This window comes from Gymnoscopelus braueri (assembly GCF_963280865.1).
Source record: "Gymnoscopelus braueri genome assembly, chromosome: 2".
Classification (NCBI taxonomy): Eukaryota; Metazoa; Chordata; class Actinopteri; order Myctophiformes; family Myctophidae; genus Gymnoscopelus; species Gymnoscopelus braueri.
Window position 1 is genome coordinate 57,313,717 of NC_137604.1, and position 22,070 is coordinate 57,335,786.

Below are 22,070 nucleotides of genomic sequence, written 5' to 3' on the forward strand. Positions count from 1 at the left end.
AGGTCATCAACGTTTTATGGCTGTGATTTTATGAATGCCATTAAAATGCTTGTGTGTGTGTGGATGTACTCATAATAACATAAACAGCAGTTTGAATTAATGCTGATTAATCACACGAAACAAATGATCTGGGTGTGAACGGACCTTAACTCATTTTTGTGTGTGTGTGTGTGCGTGCGTGTGTGCGTGCATGCGTGTGTGCGTGCGTGCCTGCATGCGTGTGTGCGTGCGTGTGTGTGTGTACACTAGTATACGACCCGTGTACAACCCTAGAACGTCACAACGCTGGCATAGTTCTGTGACTAACACTTTGCCCTTGTTTACTCCTCTTCCTGCCTGCCTCCCTCCCTGGGGTGAGCATAGCGTTGCCATGGGGACACATTACCTTGGTGACATAGTAGACGCACTGCTGAAAAGTGTACATGATCACTTCCTCCAGGATGGTCATGGCCTCCTCATTGGCTGAGATGGTTGCCGATAGCAATGACTCCTTGGACCCTAGACACACAGACGGCAGAAAAAAACTGATGAATACATCGTAGTATTATTATTATTTCTTTTACATTTTAAATGGTGAAAATGAGCCGATCTAGAAGCTTTTTTAAATTATTTATTTTTATAACATTATAAAATAGTGAAAATAGGCCGATTTACAAGCCTTTAAAAAAATATGATTACATTTTTTTATAGTGAAAATAGGCAGCCTTTAAAAAAAATTAGTAGTAGTAGTAGTAGTAATGTAGTGAAAATAGCTGATCTACAGGCTTACAACGCGTCGCATAGCGGCGCGTTGTGAGATTGTAGATCTGCTATTTTCCCTAACTAACAGCTACGCGGCCCTCACACCTACATTGCACTGCTGATCCGACTGATATGCCCATATCTGGAGATCTCTGATGTCATCAGTATACAGTATACCCATATATGGGCATGCTGATATGCCCATATATGGAAATATCTATATCTGTCAGACCTTGTCCCTTTTATACCCATATATGGAGATCCCTGATGTCATCAGTATATGCCCATATATGGGCATGCCCCATTTTGTGCCAATATATGAAGCTGACTGATTTGTTTGCGCCTGATGCCATGACGACACATTGAGGTTAGACAACACACTCCATATTTGGGCATGGCTGCATTGGGAACTCCTTATATGGTTATGGCTGAGTCATGGTGACATGAGCGTGACATCAGAGGTCAAGCCCGTCCACTGGATATATGGAGATACAAGGTTTCTGCCCGACAACAACGAGAGAGTTGGGGGGGGTTCTTTTAGCTGTATCAGTATAAATGTCATTGTAACAAATGACTCTTCAGCTGTTATCCCAATACTCATCATTAACACTTTGTTATCTCCTGCCAAGCGGATATAATACATTCAATCCTGTTTGTCAGTGTCTTTCTGCAGCTTAATCTTGCAAACTTTTTGACTGATTGAATACTTTATTAGTCAAAAATGTAAACATTTAAGCAACGTTTCAGTCAATAGAGCTTCTTCAGGCATCTCTTCTTTAAAGCCTTTAAATGCATCCTCTGCTTTTTGCTTCTGCGTGCGTGTGTGTGGGTACCTTGCAGTGTCTCCAGGGTGTGTGTGTGTGTGTGTGTGTGTGTGTGTGTGTGTGTGTGTGTGTGTGTGTGCGCGTGCGTGCGTGCGTGCGTGTGTGTGGGTACCTTGCAGTGTCTCCAGGGTGTGTGTGTGTGTGTGTGTGTGTGTGTGTGTGTGTGTGTGTGTGTGTGCGCGTGCGTGCGTGTTGTTATACCTTGCAGTGTCTCCAGGGTGTGTGTGTAGGCAGGAGACCTCTGCTGGATGAAGTAGAGGATCTCTATGGAGTTGGACATCCAGAAGAAGATGGTCTGCAGGTCTGGGATCAGATCAGAGATGCTGAGCAGAGACAGAGAGGCCGGGTCCTGACTGCACGGACGGACACACACACACACACACACACACACACACACACACACACACACACACACACACACACACACACACACACACACACACACACACACACACACACACACACACACACACACACACACACACACACACACACACACACACACACAGAGGTTTGTTTTACTATCCTGGTGAGGAGATCAACATTTTTGGACAGGCATTTAATGAATGCCATATCTTATATTTAGTCCTAATCTGTGATTTATGAAGTCCTCCACACTAGTGCTGTGTTTCCTAAACATAAACCTTTTCTTTCCACACATGTTGAATTCATGGACTGAAAAAGAATGGACAAAGCGACGCCATTGGTTTCTACAGACCATAAATGAAGCCGATTGTTCAGGAATGTCTTTCTTTCTTTCTATATCGCGTCATATCCTGCGCAATGCAACCAGACCAATATTGGTTGGGTAGCTTGTCAATCAAGAGCGGGGGCGGGGAATGAATGCTATTGGTTGTGTAGCTTGTCAATCAAATCATCCCGCCCCTCCGACCTAGAGCATACCCTACTTTATCGTCAATTTAAAATAAATGGGACCATAATTTACCAAAATGCATATCATGGTGATTGAAAGGAGACTTTAAACTAGCGACTGGAAGCATATAGTATTTATGACAATGTTTATTAAGGTAAGAAAATCAAGTCTAAAGTTCGTCAAAAACCCATCCGCTTGCGTTGAGAGAAATTCTTTCTGACACCAGCAGGGGTAAAACAGCGAAACTACAGGCCATTCATATGAACTGTCACTTGAACTCACTTCCCATATAGACTCAATTTCAAAGGCCAATGCTGGGCCCTTGGTTGAATTATTATTAGGTAGTATCATCATAAACCTATGGTACTGCTGTTCTACATACAGAGAACCAGTTGAAGAAATTGGAGATCGATGCTTTAACCTTTGCTTTTAGGAAATATCCGAGACCATTAGGGTTTCATGGAAGGTGCTGGAAAACGACTGAAATCTGTCATCTTTAATCCATGTATAAAGTAATGCATTTAAACATTTGTATAGACAGCAACAAGCACATTCTCTCTCTCTCTCTCTCTCTCTCTCTCTCTCTCTCTCTCTAAGGTGGAAAATAATACTCACTGCTGAGCTTGCTTCTGTGCCAACTCCTTTGTCCTCTCCTGCAAGTGTCACACACACACACACACACACACACACACACACACACACACACACACACACACACACACACACACACACACACACACACACACACACACACACACACACACACACACACACACACACACACACACACACAGAGAGAGAGAGAGAGAGAGAGAGAGAGAGAGAGAGAGAGCAATTAAGGAGCTCATCAAACTTTTAGGTTGTGCGTAGGAGAGCTGAGCGTCTCAAAGAGCTCGCTAACCACCAGAAAACGATACCACTTCTCTCTTTACAATTTACACTCACACACCCACCCACCCACCCACCCACACACACACACACACACACACACACACACACACACACACACACACACACACACACACACACACACACACACACACACACACACACACACACACACACACACACACACACACACGAAAACACACACACACACACACACACACACGAAAACACACACACACACACACACACACACACACACACACACACACACACACACACACACACACACACACACACACACACACACACACACACACACACACACACACACACACACACACACACACACACTCACACTCACATTCACAATCACGCACGCACTCGCACACACGTTAGTAATTATCATATAGAGCGGATCATTTGTTAACTAAACTTCCAAATAGTCTCTTTTGGTGGTCAGGGTTGCTATGGCAACAAGACAGCGTGCTGCGGTCGTATATCTTCCAGTGGTCCAGACCCATGTACCCACAATGCATCAGTCGCACAGTTTCACTGCTCCACACAGCAACGTCCGGTGCGTTAACTTCAGTGTAATCCGGAGGGTGTAAAATCTAAGTACTTTAATCATCTTCAAAATGTTTTAAGCCAACATGTTTCGACCATAACTAGTGTCAGTGTGTATAATACACACACGTGTAGTTCTGGGTGTGTTAGGTACTATACTAATTGTGATTGATTAACGGTGCTTGCATCTCTCATGTGTTCTGACATTATTCATGGCCTGTGTTTGTTTGTCAGTCTCATACTTGTCCTGATGAAGACCAGTTCTGGTTGAAACATTGTGTAGACATGATTAACACATTAACTGCCAAGACCGTAGTCCTACGGGCCGTTAAATCCAACTGTTAAGCGCCGAGACCGTAGCCCTACGGGCTGCGGTCTTTTCGCGCATGCGCGGTCCGGGTGCACTTTCGGAATTTTTTTGATCCACTTCCGTTTCCGGTTTGATGACAGGAAATAGAATTATTTGGGATCCGGTTTTGACGAGCACGCCCGCTCCCATTCTACAGACGAAACTGAAACTCAATTCTCTTCCTGTAGTTTTTTCTCCTCGCATTTCACTGTTTAACGTAATCCGCTCTAACTCAAACATGGATGCCCCGTTTGACACGTGGTTTTCACTGGGAGATACAGGGAGATCTCGCGGATGTAAACAGACCGTGTAGCGCTCAATCTTAAGGATTTTAACAAGATCTATGGCGACATGAAAAAAACAAAAAAACAACAAAAACACCTTGGCACTGGTGAGTACATTATGAGATTAGCCCTTGGCAGTGGATGTGTTAAAGTACTTTAATTTTACGCCCTCTACTCCTTTATTTTTTGAGTGCTCGGATCTTTCCTCTTTTCAAAGTTTTGGTTCCAGCACCAATCTGCGTTTTTAACTCAACTTTTATCTCCTTTTAGCACCTGGTTGATCTCTCTCTCCAACTATGCATTTCAATTAAAGACAGGCAGACAGACAGACAGACAGACAGACAGACAGACAGACAGACAGACAGACAGACAGACAGACAGACAGACAGACAGACAGACAGACAGACAGACAGACAGTGTGACACTGAAATTCCACACAGTAGTGAACCAAGGCTGTGGAGTGCAAACGTAAGCCGGTTGCAAGCAAAGGCTGCCATCGTATACGCATATACGTGCGCTTATGCGTGCGTGTTGTGCATGTGTAAGTGAAACGTTCCACCCCTGCTGCTTAACGATTCACCTGACCCGACACGGCTGACCTGCTTTCTCCACATGAGGTCATCTTAAGTAGAAAACAGCGTTAAGTACAGTAGCTACAGCCACGAGCACGGAGAAACACAGAGAGAAAGCACCAGTAAAATCCCCTGTGTTCATTTATCCACTCATAATTCAATGACAAATGGTGAAATGTTATGTGAAATACCCTTTAAATCAGGGGTCTTCAACGTTGTTCAGGCCAAGGACCCCCTAGCTGAGAAAGAAATGAAGCAGGGACCCCCTCTATATTGTATAAAAGTGTTTCAGTTTTTTTTTTACTTGGTCTGCTCTTTTTTTCCTCTAGTCTACACCTATACCTCTTTGCCAAAAATAGCAGATTTACAAGCTCACAACGCCTCCCAGTGCGAGGCGTTGTGAGCTTGTAGATCTGCTATATTTGGCTAAGATTTGGTGGACCCCCTGTAGTAACTCTGAGGACCCCCTAGGGGTCCCGGAACCCCTGTTGAAGACCCCTGCTTTAAATCATTGGTTCTTAAAGTGGTTCCAGGGGGTCCGCAGTAAAAGTAGTTAATACAGCATCACAATCATTTTAACCACTTTATCCATTCATACGTTGGTTATTCAAAAATAGCAGATGAGCTTGTAGATCTGCTATTTTAGATTTTTTTTCTTGTGTTTTTTAATATATATATTATTTTCTTCTTTAATACAAATCTTTTCTTCTGGGGGGTCCCTGGCACAAAACATTTTCAGATGGGGGTCCGCGGCCAAATACATTATCAATTTGGGTGGTCCTTCACTACTGCTTTAAATGAACACGGAGGAGTTTTCTGTGAACACACGGTCAGGGACAGATGGGACGGACAGGGGGGAGAGTGAGCACTGACCCACGCGATGCTCTGTATACGTCTCACTATCTTGAGCAGGAGCTTCCCGAAGCTGCCTGGAGGGAACGTGGCGGCTGAGTGTTGTATACACAGACACAGCAGGTAGGCTGGAGTCAACTTATGGTCATCTCCTGAGAGAGAGACACAGAGAGAGAGAGAGAGATGGTTATTATAGTTAACTAAAACTGACAATTCAACATACAGTAAATAATAGCCCGCCTGAGAAGCAAAAGGTCCCAGGTTCAATTCCCGCGCCATGGCAATGTGTGGAGGTGTCCCTGAGCAAGACACTTAACCCCTAACTGCCCCCCCCCCTGCTCCCAGAGAGAAGCACTCAGCTGGCTGAATCTGAAAACTCAATTTACCCCGTGGGATGAAATAGGTCTAATTATTATTGTTTAAATCAACTGAAATAAAAATAAAAACGAGGCTTTCCAAAAAAAAAGTATAACTATCTGGAACTGTTTTTGTGTGTTTATAAACCAACTAAAATAAACTAAAATCATAGAATGTTGGTTTTAGTATTTGTCAATATTTCATAAATACAGTGAGCCTAATTGGGTGGATATGAAATCTTCCAATATTTTAACTGCAGCAGTTTTTAGTTCTGTTGTCAATATATTATATTTCAAATATTTTAGCTAAAAGTATATATAAAAGTATATCGTAAAAGTATTTTATGAACTTGTTACATCTCGCCCCTGACTACCACAACTACCAAACTACTAAACACTAAAACTAATAAACATTTTACTAAAACAGAAGCTTTAAAAAAGATATAAAAAATATAAACTAAACTAGCAAACACACTCTGAAAACTAATCGAAACTAATAAACTGATATGAAAACAAAATGTAAAGAAGAAATGAATAAATAAAAACTGCTAAACTATAATAACCTTGGAGAGAGAGAGAGACATAGAAATAAATATACAGGTTCAGCTGCTGCACAGAACCTTTTGTACTGTGGGAGCACAGTTCACCCTGGCAGCTCCTTTGTTAGGGATTTCGGACAGGTTTGGCTTTATTTAGACAGGAGAGCAGCAGTAGAGAGAATTAAGCAGAGAGGCAGGGGGGTAAAGGACGTAAGACACAGCCCTGCAGCCCAAATCGAAAGCGATTGTGTCGACGACGCACTATCATGGTCAACATGAAGACAAAAGGACAACGGGGCCTTGCCACCAGGGCTCCAGGACTCTGGGACAATTTGTCAAACTTAAAATATCCTCTTTCAAAATCACCTCTTTAAAACTCGCTTCTATCAACTTGCTCTGAATACCTGTATATTTTATATCGTTGCTGTCGGGCAAAAACCTCTTATTCTAACCTTTTGTGTTTTTTCTGTAAATTAATGCCCTACTTGATCATACTACAGTGTCACACAAAAGCATCAAAAGTAGCAGATCTACAAGCTCGAGCTTGTTGATCTGCTACTTTTGCTTTTTTAGAATTTAGTATCCTGAAGAGTAACAGTTTTGGACATATGGGGTTTTCACCCGACAGACCCTATCCTCTTTCAAATCACCTCTTAAAACTTACTTCTATCAACATGCTCTCAATACCTGATTTCATATTTCTCTTCATCTACAGTACATCTACTTTTTATTAATATTATTAATTATTATTGCATAGCCAGTTTGGGCATGTTCAGAATGTGTGGCCGTTCGGAGCCAGGTCGCTCATCTGATCGCCTTCCAACTTGACACTGCACTTCCTTGATTCCTCATATCAGCATTTATTGACAGCTTACACCACCTGCTGAGGACTTTAAGAGAAGAAATCTACGTATAGTTCACATCACACAGTCAAGAAATAAAGGCTTCATTATACAAAAATGGCCATAGTTTTTTTTCTGCCATTTTTGTATAACGAAGTCTTAATTTTTTGACCGTGTGATGTGAGCTAGATTTATGGGAATATAGCAGATCCACAAGCTCGCAACGCGGCGCGTAGCGACGCATTGCGAGCTTGGATCTGCTATTTTCAACTCATTTGGCTACCGGGGCAAACGTCTAATTTCTCTTTTGGGTCTTGAGCTAAAAAGTTTGGGAACCCCTGATGTTAACACTTTGTAACTGTTTTGAAACGGTGCTATACAAATAAAGATGATAATGATATTATAATTGATATTATACATTATAATAGACTGTGTGGTATTATTCAGAATAAGCACAGACCTCCAGGCTCAATGAGGGAGACGATCCTGTTCAACAGCTGGTCCTCGTGGACCTGCTCGAACTCCAGCTGTAGCCTCCTCTTCTGACCTCCAACTCCAACTGCAACTCCAACTCCTCCCCCACCTACAGGTCCTCCTCCTCCACCTCCTCCTCCTCCTCTGTCCCCTACCGCCAGACTGAGTGTCCCACCTCCCCCACCTCCTCCTCCCGCGCCGCTGCCTTTCACCAGCTGTGGTTTGATGCCGCGCCTCACGGCCACAGCCACTGCGCTGGCGACCACCGGCCCGCTCCTGTCCCGCAGCGTGGAGCCGCACATCTTACACGTCTCTCCTCCTCCCCCAATGAACCCCACCCCCTCCTCCCCCCCCGGCCCCCCTCCTCCGCCCCCGCCTACGTCGTACAGCTGCCCCAGCGAGCGGAGGCGGGCCAGCGTCTGGGCGGGCAGCGGCTTGGCGCCCGTGGGGTCCTTGTACAGGAAGATGTAGTGCGCGCCGAAGGAGAGCAGGTCGCCGTGGCGCAGCACGGTGGAGCGCTCGCACCGCGAGAAGTTTACCAGGACGGCGGCATGGGGGAGGGGCTCCACGGCCACGCAGAGCCGCTGGCCGTCCGGCGTGTCCATGTCCGACGACGGCGCCCGGTAGCCGCCGCCGGCGTTGTTGTTGCTGCGACGGGGCGGGGCGGCGACGCGCCGCAGGCGGCAGTGCAGGGGCAGGATGTCCGGGGACGACAGGCAGATGTTGGGGCGGGCCGACGGGGTCTCCTGGCCCACCGTGTGCTGCTCTCGGTTCAACAGGGACACCAGGCAGTCCTGGAAACACAGCCGTATGCAGTCAGGATGGATGGATGAGTCACATGTCACATCAATAAAACATATATTTTTTAAATTGGTGTAACACCGACCAGTAATTTTAAGAACATGTTGCTGTCGTCTATATTAAGGAGGCGTAGGAGGAAAGAGGAGTCTTTTTTTTGGTAAGCGTGAATCTGTAAAAAACGTCCGGGCGGAAACACTGGCGCACCCAAAAAAAAATCCGCTCCAATGTAGCAGCAGGTAGGTAGGAAACAAAAATCTTCACACTGACACAGAGGCAGTTATAAGGGGCACATCTTCGTTTTTTTAGCAGTTGTCCTAAAGTTACAATAGCCTACTCACTCGCAAATATTATAGCAGCCTACACTGAATGTCACATGATAGAACAGCAGCATAAAAACAAATACATTATCTAATGCGGTTGGATGACAGATGGATAATGAACGTGTACATGCGGATTAGGCTGACAAAAAAGCCCATCCACTGTCTCTGTCTCCGATGTGCGGGCCAGGCTACTATAAGTGAGGGCTGTGTAGCGGCCCGAACCTCTAGTACAATAATAAAAGGATAACACAAAAAGGCCTGAGGGCTTGTTTCCATTGTGGTCCTGTGTATTCAATTCATCAAGACATATAAAGACATACAATACTATACAAGAAATCATCATCAATACAAGGAGCAGTAAAAGTATATTTACAGAAAAACATGAACATGAACAATGAATTCATCCCCATGTTTGTGCCGAATCTGGGCTCCCTCTGGTGTTGGTGCCCGAGGGCGTTTCTCACTCTTTTGAAGTAGTTAGCTACCGTTTGCCATAAAACTGAACTGGCACAGGAAACGGGTTATGATGCCTCGATCCTGGAAACCTGCTGCTACAGTTATGCCCAGAGCCTATTGTGTTTGTTGGGAGCCGCCTGGCCAGGCCGGATGCACCATGAAGGAAGCAATAAACCACAGTCTCCACAGTCGTGGGCAGCAACTTTACCAACCCTGTGCCACCCTATGCCTTTATTATGGATAAGACAGTAGGCTGACAGGAAATGGGGAGAGAGAGATGGGGAGTGACACGCAGCAAAGGTTGTTGGGATCGGGAATCGAACTTTTTACTTGACTGGCACTTACAAAACCCAGGCGGAAATTAAATGAAAATAAAGAGAGGGTGAGTCCGTCCTCCTCACCCCCCATGATGGAACCCTGCATACAACCACCTTTCCTTACACACTACAGCACTGGTTCTCAAAATGGGGTCCGGGGACCCCCAGGGGTCCTTGGGGGGTGTACCAGGGGGTCCCCAGCTAAAGTAGTTAACATAGCATCACAATCATTTTCATTTTAACCACTTTATCCATGTATATGTTGGCTATTCAAAAATAGCAGATGTACAAGCTCGAGCTTGTACATCTGCTATTTTTTGTACCTTGTACATCTGCTATTTTTTAAAATATTGAGATTTTTTTTAAACAACAATCTTCTCTTCTGGGGTCCCTGGCACAAAAGCTTTTCAGATGGGGGTCCGCGGCCAAATACATATCAATTTGGGGGTCCTTGACACAAAAAGGTTTGAGAACTACAGCCTTACTCACTAGATACTAAATGTCTCACCTGTTTGTTGTAGCCCTGTAGCAGCAGCAGGTGTGGTGATTGGTAGAGGGAGTGCCTCACCCCTCCTCCTCCTCCCCCCTGACTCCCCTCCTCTTTCCTCCGGCCGTTGCAGGAGGCGTCGCGTTCTCGCCCCCCACCGCGCGTTCCCCTCAGGGGGCCGGGCAAGGTGGAGTAAAAACGCTTGGGCTCGTCTCCGTCTCCAAGCTGAGAAAACACGCAAAATAACAACAATGACACGACGAATCAGTCACTATATCGTCTCTGACAAGCAGAAAACATATTGCTTTCGCGCCGCGTTTCGGGCTTGCTTGCAGATCATGGAGACTTGAATTCATGGATATTGTTTTGTTTTTGTCGCATTCCTAAGCCAATAATTTGATGACCAGTGGACCGGTAGGCAGCGGTTCCGGTAGGAGACAAAAAAGGCGACTCTTTGTGTCTCCTACCGGAACCGCTGCCGGTCATCAAATGATTGGCTTACGGCCGATCTACACCAGACTTTTCAAAGCGACACACACAAACGCTCTTTTAGATCCAGTCCTATTTTAAAGCCTGCATATTCGAGGCTCGCGTATCCGCGCGCCTGATGTAGCCGGTATCATTGATATCAATTGGATCTTTCCAAACGCACTGTACGCGCGCAGCAAATTCCACGCATACGCGCGCTTTAAAAAGTCTGGTGTAGATCGGCCAAAAAAAGATCCATGAATTCAAGTCTCCATGGGGTGACTAATTGATAGGAAAAAAAGTCATTTTGGGGGTGAACTATCCCTTAATTTAATTTACAAAAAAACACAAAAAATTAGAATATGGAGATAAGAGGTTTCTGCCCGACAGCAACGGTATTCAAATGCACATAAAAAATGTTAATGTGCGTGCGTGCGTGCGTGCGTGCGTGCGTGCGTGCGTGCGTGCGTGCGTGCGTGCGTGCGTGCGTGCGTGCGTGCGTGCGTGCGTGCGTGCGTGCGTGCGTGCGTGCGTGCGTGCGTGCGTGCGTGTGTGTGTGTTTGTGTGTGTGTGTGTGTGTCTCCACCTGGTTGAGGCTAGTCTCACTCAGACTGCGGCAGAGGGAAGAGGTGCCATTCCTTGGCAGCGTCAACGTTCCCTTGGCCCGGTTCCTCTGGAGCTTCCGGGCCTGAGCGTTGATATCTAAAAAGGAAGAGGATATACCGAGAGGAAGAGGAAGCAGTAGAGAGAGAACACGAGAGGAAGAGGAAGCAGAGGAGATGAGTGAGAAATAGAGGGACAATCATTTTTAAAAAGGGACGACAAAAGAAGGGAGGGTGCAAGGAGAGATGAAAGGGATCGAGGGGACAGTAGAGGGTAAAGGTAAAGGTAACATCATTATGGAATGAGACTGGGGGAAACAGAGACTGCTGTTCAAAAGCAATTTTTCTTTTCTATTTACACATGGTATACACAACAACGAACAAACAACTGGACACAACATGACAATAATGTAGATTAAACAAGACTAAACAAGCAGATATATTGCAATTGATATTATGGTTTGTGTTTTTATTATTTTCATTTAATACTAATATACTGTAGATATATTAAACATATAGATGGATATAAATATTAATGTAAATATGGTATTTTTTTTGGTCTTATGGCAGGTTATGAGTCATGAGGTCTGGGTCAAAGCTTGTAGTGAATCAGGTGATTTCGGGAGTCAGACGGGAGTCAGACGGGAGTCAAATGAACAGAGTGGCGTTGGATGGAGCCAAACATCAGTGAACCAGATGAAATGTGAAGCGGGCAACCCCCCGTCCCCCCCCGCCCCACCCTCCACCCCATCCACCCCAACCCCCCCCCCCAGCGAATCTGAGGACTGAGAGGAGACCATGCGATGGATTCACAAACGCTCACACAAACGCACGTCAAGTAGAGTCACTGGCGATGGGAGGGGGGGGGGGGGTGGTACTGGAAGGGGAGGCAGGTAGTAGGTGGTCTCCATGGACGATGATTGACAGCCACCCTACCTGAGGGCAGTCCCCACCTTTAGAGCTGGACTGTACCACTCGACCAGACCGCAGGGGGGAGCTCCTGTGTCTGCCCAGCCCAGACCGACCCATTAGAGCCACCAGGAATTGGGGTGTTTTGGACCCTACAGCAGGGTGGGAGGGATTAACAGAAGGGGACGGGCTAAGAGAACAAGCCCCTCCCCCCCAAACACCAACCAACTTTGATGTGACCTACTGTACCAAAATCAGTCAGATATCACTGAGACTCATTTGGGGAAATACAATAGTTTAGGATTTAGATGGGATGTATTCATTTCTAAATTCAGTTGTCCAGTTCGCGATATTTGTGTTCCTAGGATGAGCGGGGCCAGACGATTGGCTGAAACGGGGGGTACTAGGGAGCGCTCGGCTGTGGGGGGACTCGATGATTTACGATTCTGTCCCTATCGGGACTTCGCAATGTTCGGCACGGCAACTCGCTCGCCTGAGCTCACTCTGCAGTGCTTCTCGTGGCTCAAGTCCGCTTCAAATGGTGCGCCTCCGTCGGCGCTGTAAAACAAGCGCTCCCGCTAGGGAAACAAATTTAGCGTCCAGTTCAGATTAATATAACACATATTCAAGTGTGTTGTCACTTTCTTTCCCTAGCTGATGCAAAATAAAAAATAAATAACATCACATTTAGAAAGCCATGGGTCTCATCTTTCCTGCTCAGCACAGAGAAACTCAAACCGTGTTTTCACTGACATCCACCTGATTTTGGAGGAAAAGGTCACATGGCACAACCCCCAAAACCCGCACCACCTGGTCATCATGCATAGAAAGAATGACGTGTTCACATTTCATATCAGAAAGAGATATTTAGCTGAAGGTGTGATGTGTAGGACTTCTTCTAAGTAACACATCACTGTCCAACTACTGTTAGTTCTGCAACTCTGAGGTCTTATTTTTCATAATCGATTATGCAGATTATTACTTGAAATATGGCAAAAATGTTGGTAAATGCTCATCTCAAGATATGTCAAACCTTAAAATTGCTTAACATACAGTCACAAAAACAAAGCCAAACTTTGACATTTTGGTGAGGTCGTTACACTAAACCAATTCCATTACTCAAATTTAATCTGATTAATTTTCTGTTAATCGTATTTGAACTCTTGAGTATCGTTTTCTACCCCATCAGCAAGCTTTGTGCTTTCCTTCAAGGTTTCGATTTCAATTAGTCAAGAAGTCAAGAACTTTCCTTCCAATGGAGCGGTAAGTGACGCATTAAACCCATTAAGACCTGGAACGCATCTGTGTCACTTTAGATTTCTTTGGCTATTAAAAAATAGCAGATCTACAAGCTCGTAGTGCGGCACCGAGTGCCGCGCTACGAGCTTGTAGATCTGCTATTTTTGAAAAATCTTGAAAATAAAAATTTTATATATTTAAAAAAAAACTGTTTTGGGTGGGCCGCCAACGCTGCAAAGCGTTAGCGGCCCACCCATCTGACCACTTAATGCGGCCAGAGGGGGGCCACAGTTTGGGGAATCATTGGAATACTGTACTGTGCTTCACCTGTGCTGTGATGTATTTAGAACATATCCTACACATACAATGTGTTTAGCAAGTATGTGTGTGAGAATACAATCCAACACACACTTAATTGCATTCATTAATTGCATTGCTTAACGTATGCAACACACACAAACTTCAGTATTTTCTTTATAAACACTGAGAGAGAGAGAGAGAGAGAGCGCGCGTGTGAAAGAGAGAGAGAGCGGGTTAGGGTGAATAATATGAATAAGTGTGTTAGTGTGTATGGCACACATTTCATCTATTAGTATGTATTTGATTTAATAATATATATTAGTGTGCTAATACAATTTAGTTCACTTTCACAGCAGCAGAGTCGGGGTGCTGCTCTTGAGTGTGTGTTGGCTCACTAGAAAGGCTCTTCAGCACTATATGGAACAGGACCTTAATTAGAATCATTGTTAACAGCTACATTATATTGACCCTACTACTATTTCATGCAATATGGCTGCTTTAAATTCAGGTAATGGTCACTCACTACACAGTTCCTACTCACTACACGCACGCAGACACACACACACACACACGCACGCAGACACACACACACACACACGCACGCACGCACGCACGCACGCACGCACGCACACACACACACACACACACACACACACACACACACACACACACACACACACACACACACACACACACACACACACACACACACACACACACACACACACACACACATTGTCGTCTGCATTGCCGATAAACAGCCATAAACATCTTATGTCTATTTGAATTTCTGTAATTTGGTGATCCATTCATAACTCAGAAGAAACTGTACATCAGGACTGGGACCATAATTGTAAATTCACATCAGGACTGGGAACATAACTGTGCATTCACATCAGGACTGGGATCATAAGTGTAAATTGGCGCTGAAGGCGTGCACTGAACAGCTAGCAGCCGTGCTCCAGGACCTCTTCAACATCTCCCTAAGGCTGTGGGAAGGATGCCTAAACTCTGGAAATCCTCCTGCATTGTCCCAGTAGTACCCAAGAAGGGATGTCCCTCGTTTCCTCCACAACTACAGGCCAGTGCAACTGGTCCTGCAACACCTGAAACCGCAGGTGACTGACTACCTTGTCCATGACCCTCTATCACGTACCAGGCAAACTCAGGGTAGAAGATGCCATCATCTACCTGCTAGGTAGGGCCTACAGTACAGTATATCCACCTTGACCCTGAGGGGCAACACCGTGAGAATCTTCTTCGACTTCTCCAGCACCTTTAACATCATCCAACCACACTGTCTAGCTGAGAAGTTCACTGCCATGTAGGTGGACCAGTGCCTGGATCATGACTACTGTACCTCACGGGCAGACCCAGGGTTCCCACTTCCCACACATTTTTCTTGCCAGCATCATAAATGGATACCACTGCGAGGTAGACTGTGTCAGGATGCGCAGAACCCCTTAGGGAGACCCATATATGAAGCTAACCGAAACATCCAAACCTGACATCATAGACCCTATCTTTGGGCATGACTGACATCGGGGGCTCCATATATAGATACAACTCACATCACCGTAATGACACCAGCACCACAGCCAACGACATAAAAGGCAAAGGAACCCCCAGGTTAGTTTTAGATCCATCGGCAATACCCAGCAACATCAACTACCTCTAGACAAGAAGCATCCATACAGATCCCAGGTAGCTGGCTTTACAACCCAGATATACACATTCTATGGATTCGTTCCCACTGATTCTCCCTCTCCCTGCCAAGGGGCATCTAGGTTTACTTCCTGCTTGGATACCATCACAGCGGGTCTTGAATCAGGTTTAAACAACCAGTCAGTGCAATAATGAGGCTCTTACACCAGTGTGCTATCAATGCGCCAAGACAGACTCGAGCGAAGGTGTCACGTGACAAAAAGAACAGATCTACAAGGTAACAAGGTATCACGGTTTGTAGATCTATTATATTCTGTATACATGAGGCCACACTCATGAGCTCGTGCAGCGCAGCACTGCATTTTATCATGTTACATACGTATTTCACGCAATGTTAGGCAAAAACAATGTAAATCCAAACCTTTTCCAGGCCTGGAAACGTTTTTTTTTTCTAGACTCAGACTTCAGACACGTCAGACTTCAGGGCTGCCTGTCAATCGTACTACTGAGTAGTAAGGATGCACCCCAGGGCACAGTGCTGTCACCCTTCCATAGTTGGATCTCCTTTCTCTTCTGTAGCTGTCCTGTGTTTCTACTGTAACTGCTGTGCTGTTTAGCATTTTGTTTTTTATGCACCACATATATATCTGGAACAAACTCCCTGAAAACTGCAGGTCTGCTGCCACTCTTATTTCTTTTAAAACACAACTTTGAGGAGAAAGAAAGATCTTTACCTTTCTGTTAGCCGCTGTCTTTGATTGAGTTACTTATCTTTTTTCCTATTCTGCACTGTAGCTGTTATGCATCCTAACGTCATTGTATATTTGTGTTTCCTTTGCTTGATGTTCTGTAAGCACATGAATTCCCTTGTTGTTGAAATGTGCTATACAAATAAAACTGCCCTGCCTTTAGCAACTAAATTCCCCGCACAGAATCAATGTCTGTCTGTCTGTCTGTCTGTCTGTCTGTCTGCCTGTCTGTCTGCCTGCCTGCCTGTCTATCTGTCTGTCTGTTCTAACAACGGGTGCAGATGTCAGTACAGGTGTGAGCTCGTTGAATGCTGTGTAGGTCAGCACTATGAAAGGGAAGCAGTGCAATAATACCACAACACTTGAGTAGAAAGCTGTCATTCATAAAACCACTCAACCACACAACCACCTTCCTTCCTTCTCCTACACCTCCGGAGGCACGGGGGAGGAGGGGGGGGGGGTCAGCTTTCATCCGATCAATCGACCAGCACCTCCATAATTCTCTCTTCTAGCACTTTATGCCAGGCACAGTAAAATCTCCAGTGTTCATTTCACTCTTCAGGGTCCATTTCGATACATTTGTAACACGGCTCTCAGGGTTTACAAATGGATACATTAAATCTGGGGTTTTTACTGTAATAGTAGAATGTGTTTCTCTCTCTCTCAGACAGAGTGGAGGATCCACTGGTGGAAACTGAATAAATCTTTAGAGAGATAGCTAGTCTACCGCCCAGGTCTCAGAGCTGCTTAACCATGCACATGGCCACAGCTTTTCTATAGAATAATAACGACTCTTTAAAATACAGCCTAGATCTGTCTGCTGCAGCCTACTTATAGAGAGGAGACTAGAGGGTGCTTTCTTTCTTTCTTTCTTTCTCTATCCACACACGCTCACATACACAGCCACACACACGCACGCACGCACGCACGCACGCACGCACGCACGCACGCACGCACGCACGCACGCACGCACGCACGCACGCACGCACACACATACGCATGCACACAGTACTGCAAAATAGCTAACAAGCTGTGTTTTTTTGCTGAGTTTGACATGTTAAGAATGAAGGGGAAATTAAAGACCAGCTGCTGTGAGTGGGTGTGTGTGTCTGTCTGTCTATCTGTGCATGTGCGTGCGCACGACCGCGTGCGCACGACCGCGTGCGCACGACCGCGTGCGCACGACCGCGTGCGCGTGTGTGTGTCTCCATCTGTCTGTCTTGCTTCTCTTGTCCCCTATCTGTCTTATTTGCCTGATGTCTGCTGTCTCTATGTCTGTGTGCGCATGCGTGCATGTGTGTGTGTTTGTGTGTGTGTGTGTGTGTGTGTGTGTGTGTGTGTGTGTGTGTGTGTGTGTGTGTGTGTGTGTGTGTGTGTGTGTGTGTGTGTGTGTGTGTGTGTGTGTGTGTGTGTGTGTGTGTGTGTGCATAATCTCCTCACCAGCGGTGACAGTGTCCTTATCCTTGGCGTTAAGTTCCTCCACCTCCGCTCTCCGGCGCAGTTCGAACCTGCGAGCGTGTCCCTCTCTGGGCTTCCACAGCTCCTGGAGCAAGAGGGGCTTCTCGTTGTCGCCCAGCGGGCGCAGGCACTCCGTCCGCCAGCCCACGCCGTCTATGTCGTTTCCGCCGCTGCCGGCCCCGCTGCCAACGACTTCCAAGCGTCCAATCACGTCGCAGAGGACGTAGGAGTGGGCGGCGGCCTTGTTGAGCGAGTAGCGTTCCAGCGCCTCTTTGACCAGCTCCTGGGCGCTGGAGCGCGGCGTGGCCAGGACGCTCTTGTAGTTGGCGCCGGCGCAGATCTCGTCCCCGAAGATCTTCAGGACGCCGGGGGCGGAGCTCTGGGTGGAGAGCTCGGCGGGGTCGTCCGCCGGCCGCTCCGGGGGCTCGGTCACGGAGCGGCGGTCGCCGCGCGTGGTGATGGTGCCGGTTTCCACCGGGACGCGGTCCCGGTAGCTCAGAGTGCGGTACAGAACCTGGGGAGAATCCACAAATTAAACTCTGAATGTAAATACGCACGCACATCTATGATATCAGAAATATATGAATGTGTCGAATGCCCAGATAATGTGCATGACTATGTCCAAAAAATGCCCAAGCCACTATTTCCTGGGGATCCCCAGCAAAATGCGCTAATAATAGCATCAAAACACTTGCTTAACAACTTACACTGGCTATGAAAATAGCCAGAAAATAGCCAGTGTAAAAAAAATATATTAAAACAATCTTGAAAAAATGTAGAGCTAAAATATTTTAAGGGGATCCCTGGCACAAAATAGGAGGTTCTGTGGCAAACCAGGGGGAACTGAGCAATCAGTCAAGCTCAGACTGGGGGGGGGTGTGATAGAGGGAGTGTACTACCCTGTCCAGGTTCTACAGCCACTAGGTAATAGAGCGTCGCAGTTCCCGCCCACTTCCTGTTTTTTTTGGTGCCGGAAGAAAAAACTCAATGCATTTTTCCATTGACATTTCCAAAAATATTTATATCTATTAATTTAAGCCTCGAATCAAGCCATCATGACATGACATGAATCATGACCATAAACGTTTGATTCTGTGATTATTTTTTTTTGAAAACGGCAAAACAAAGGGTATTTATTAAATATAGTATATCATATAATTAAATATAAAATAAAAAAAAATCACAGAAAAAAACGTTTTATGGTCATGATTCATGTCATCTCGTGATGGCTTGATTCGAGGCTTAAATTAATAGATATAAATATTTTTGGAAATGTCAATGGAAAAATGCATTGAGTTTTTTCTTCCGGCACCAAAAAAAACAGGAAGTGGGCGGGAACTGCGACGCTCTATTGGCATCGGTCACACCTGGAGCCCATCCACTAATCAACCAGCTGAACGTTATATAACCAGCTCCAAACACTTGCAGCATAGATGGGTTTCCGCGCGACGTCATCACAGAGCAGAGTGCGCAATCTGCGCATGCGGGTGGTAGAACGAACCGGAAGCGCCATTCACTCTGTTGTTATTTTCGGGATTTAGATAGGCATAATGCTGCTATTTTAGGCATAATAGGCATAATGCTGCTATTATATACAAACAGATCCAACTTCCGACAAATCATTTTTATTGAGTAAAGAAGATATTACAAACTGCATCATTTAATCTACTTTCATTAAACCCGGTGAAGACCATTTATTTTATGAATGTACATTTGACTAGAGCTGCTGCGGGTAATAGCGCCCTCTACTGCTCAACCCTCCACTGCGCGCGCATCATCCTCTCATGTTTACAAACAGGAAACCCATCTATAGTTGATGCCAAACAACAAGCAGGTTACTTCCAGTAAGAAGCTGGTAAGCAGGACATTGCAGTTGAGTTGGATGTCATTCTCAAACATTATGGAACAACTGCGGATAAACTTTGGATGTCTTCATATTTTGTGGCTCACCTGGTTTCTCTCTGTCCCTCCGCCCACCTAGGCACTGTCAACTCCAACACCACTGGAGAAAGCTGGGTTTCCCCCCCAAACCTAAAGGCTCACTGCTCTCTTTCTGCTCTGCTTATAGGACAAGAGCGTGCCCCTGTAAGTAAGCCTAAGCTCAAGGACAAAGACCCCAGCTGGGAAGAACATCAGTTGCTTTTGATCCACCCCCCCCCCCCCTTTTCCCTAACCATAATTGAATAAAGACTTTCTGTTATGCAAACTGACTCTGAGCCTCCCGTTTTATGGTGAAACTTAATTCCACCACCCCTGGGTTGCCACAGTTCACGGACTAAAACACATTAATGTGGGGGCATGACATGAACAGATTGGTTTGAGAACCAACCTGGTCATTCATTAAAACTAAATACTACACATAATACTAAAAGCATTATGTGGTATGTGAAAAAATGTGAGAAAAACTCAAACATTACAAAGTGAAGTAAAATCATCAGTGTTCATTTATAAGTGTACAATGTATGCCTGTACACTCTCAGACACTCTACAGTATGACAGATGGATGTACCTGTGTGAAGGTTCTGCTCTGACGTTTCATGCGGCTCTTGGAGGGCAGCGACATACTGGCCCCGGACGAAGAGCCGTAGAACATGATGTCACTGCTGGTTCCACAACAACTGACACACACACACACACACACACACACACACACACACACACACACACACACACACAGTTGAAGGACATTATTTCTAATAAATCTGTGAACTACAGTGAGGAATCTTAGTTGAATCCTAAATTAAATCCATAGTACATAACAAAATCATTGCATCTATTTATCACTGTGTGTGTGTGTGCGTGCATGTGAGCGTATGTTTGCGTGGTTCTTACCCAGATAGTGGCGTAAATGTGTCGCCCCTTGCGTGCCACAGCACTGAACTCAGGGGTCAACAGCACAGGCTTGAGGGTCAGACGCGTCTCATGTCTCACTGTCTCCTGTCATACTGGACAGGAAGAGGGAAGAAAAACATAAGCATCTCTTCACAACTAGTCTCATGTATAGCCAGACAACTATTCCACAATCTCTGAATGTAACACCTCCTGAATGCTATATAGAGTCTGGAACTACACCGCCTGAATGCTATATAGAGTCTGGTACTACACCTCCTGAATGCTATACAGAGTCTGGAACTACACCTCCTGAATGCTATATAGAGTCTGGAACTACACCTCCTGAATGCTATATAGAGTCTGGAACTACACCGCCTGAATGCTATACAGAATCTGGAACTACACCTCCTGAATGCTATACAGAGTCTTGAACTACACCTCCTGAATGCTATATAGAGTCTGGAACTACACCTCCTGAATGCTATACAGAGTCTGGAACTACACCGCCTGAATGCTATACAGAATCTGGAACTACACCTCCTGAATGCTATATAGAGTCTGGAACTACACCTCCTGAATGCTATATAGAGTCTGGAACTACACCGCCTGAATGCTATACAGAATCTGGAACTACACCTCCTGAATGCTATACAGAGTCTTGAACTACACCTCCTGAATGCTATATAGAGTCTGGAACTACACCTCCTGAATGCTATACAGAGTCTGGAACTACACCTCCTGAATGCTATATAGAGTCTGGAACTACACCTCCTGAATGTTATATAGAGTCTGGAACTACACCTCCTGAATGTTATATAGAGTCTGGAACTACACCTCCTGAATGTTATATAGAGTCTGGAACTACACCTCCTGAATGTTATATAGAGTCTGGAACTACACCTCCTGAATGTTATATAGAGTCTGGAACTACACCTCCTGAATGTTATATAGAGTCTGGAACTACACCTCCTGTTATATAGAGTCTGGAACTACACCTCCTGAATGCTATATAGAGTCTGGAACTACACCTCCTGAATGTTATATAGAGTCTGGAACTACACCTCCTGAATGTTATATAGAGTCTGGAACTACACCTCCTGAATGTTATATAGAGTCTGGAACTACACCTCCTGAATGCTATATAGAGTCTGGAACTACACCTCCTGAATGTTATATAGAGTCTGGAACTACACCTCCTGAATGCTATAAAGAGTCTGGAACTACACCTCCTGAATGCTATATAGAGTCTGGAACTACACCTCCTGAATGCTATATAGAGTCTGGAACTACACCTCCTAAATGTTATAT

The 22,070-nt window shown here is 45.4% G+C and overlaps 1 protein-coding gene across 1 annotated transcript in view; it reads right to left on the minus strand.

The window, feature by feature from the left end:
- Window positions 1-20,523, minus strand: part of radil (Ras association and DIL domains) — a gene marked incomplete at both ends in the record, with an annotated part of 43,029 nt that extends 22,506 nt beyond the window's left edge. Inside the window, 10 exons of the mRNA XM_080445807.1 lie at window positions 386-498; window positions 1,767-1,918; window positions 3,055-3,092; window positions 5,970-6,100; window positions 8,146-8,953; window positions 10,562-10,765; window positions 11,595-11,710; window positions 12,564-12,671; window positions 17,913-18,444; window positions 20,440-20,523. Of these exons, the coding sequence (XP_080301933.1) occupies window positions 386-498; window positions 1,767-1,918; window positions 3,055-3,092; window positions 5,970-6,100; window positions 8,146-8,953; window positions 10,562-10,765; window positions 11,595-11,710; window positions 12,564-12,671; window positions 17,913-18,444; window positions 20,440-20,523 (2,286 nt within the window). The remainder of the gene's footprint in view (window positions 1-385; window positions 499-1,766; window positions 1,919-3,054; window positions 3,093-5,969; window positions 6,101-8,145; window positions 8,954-10,561; window positions 10,766-11,594; window positions 11,711-12,563; window positions 12,672-17,912; window positions 18,445-20,439) is intronic.
- Window positions 20,524-22,070: the final 1,547 nt, after the last annotated feature.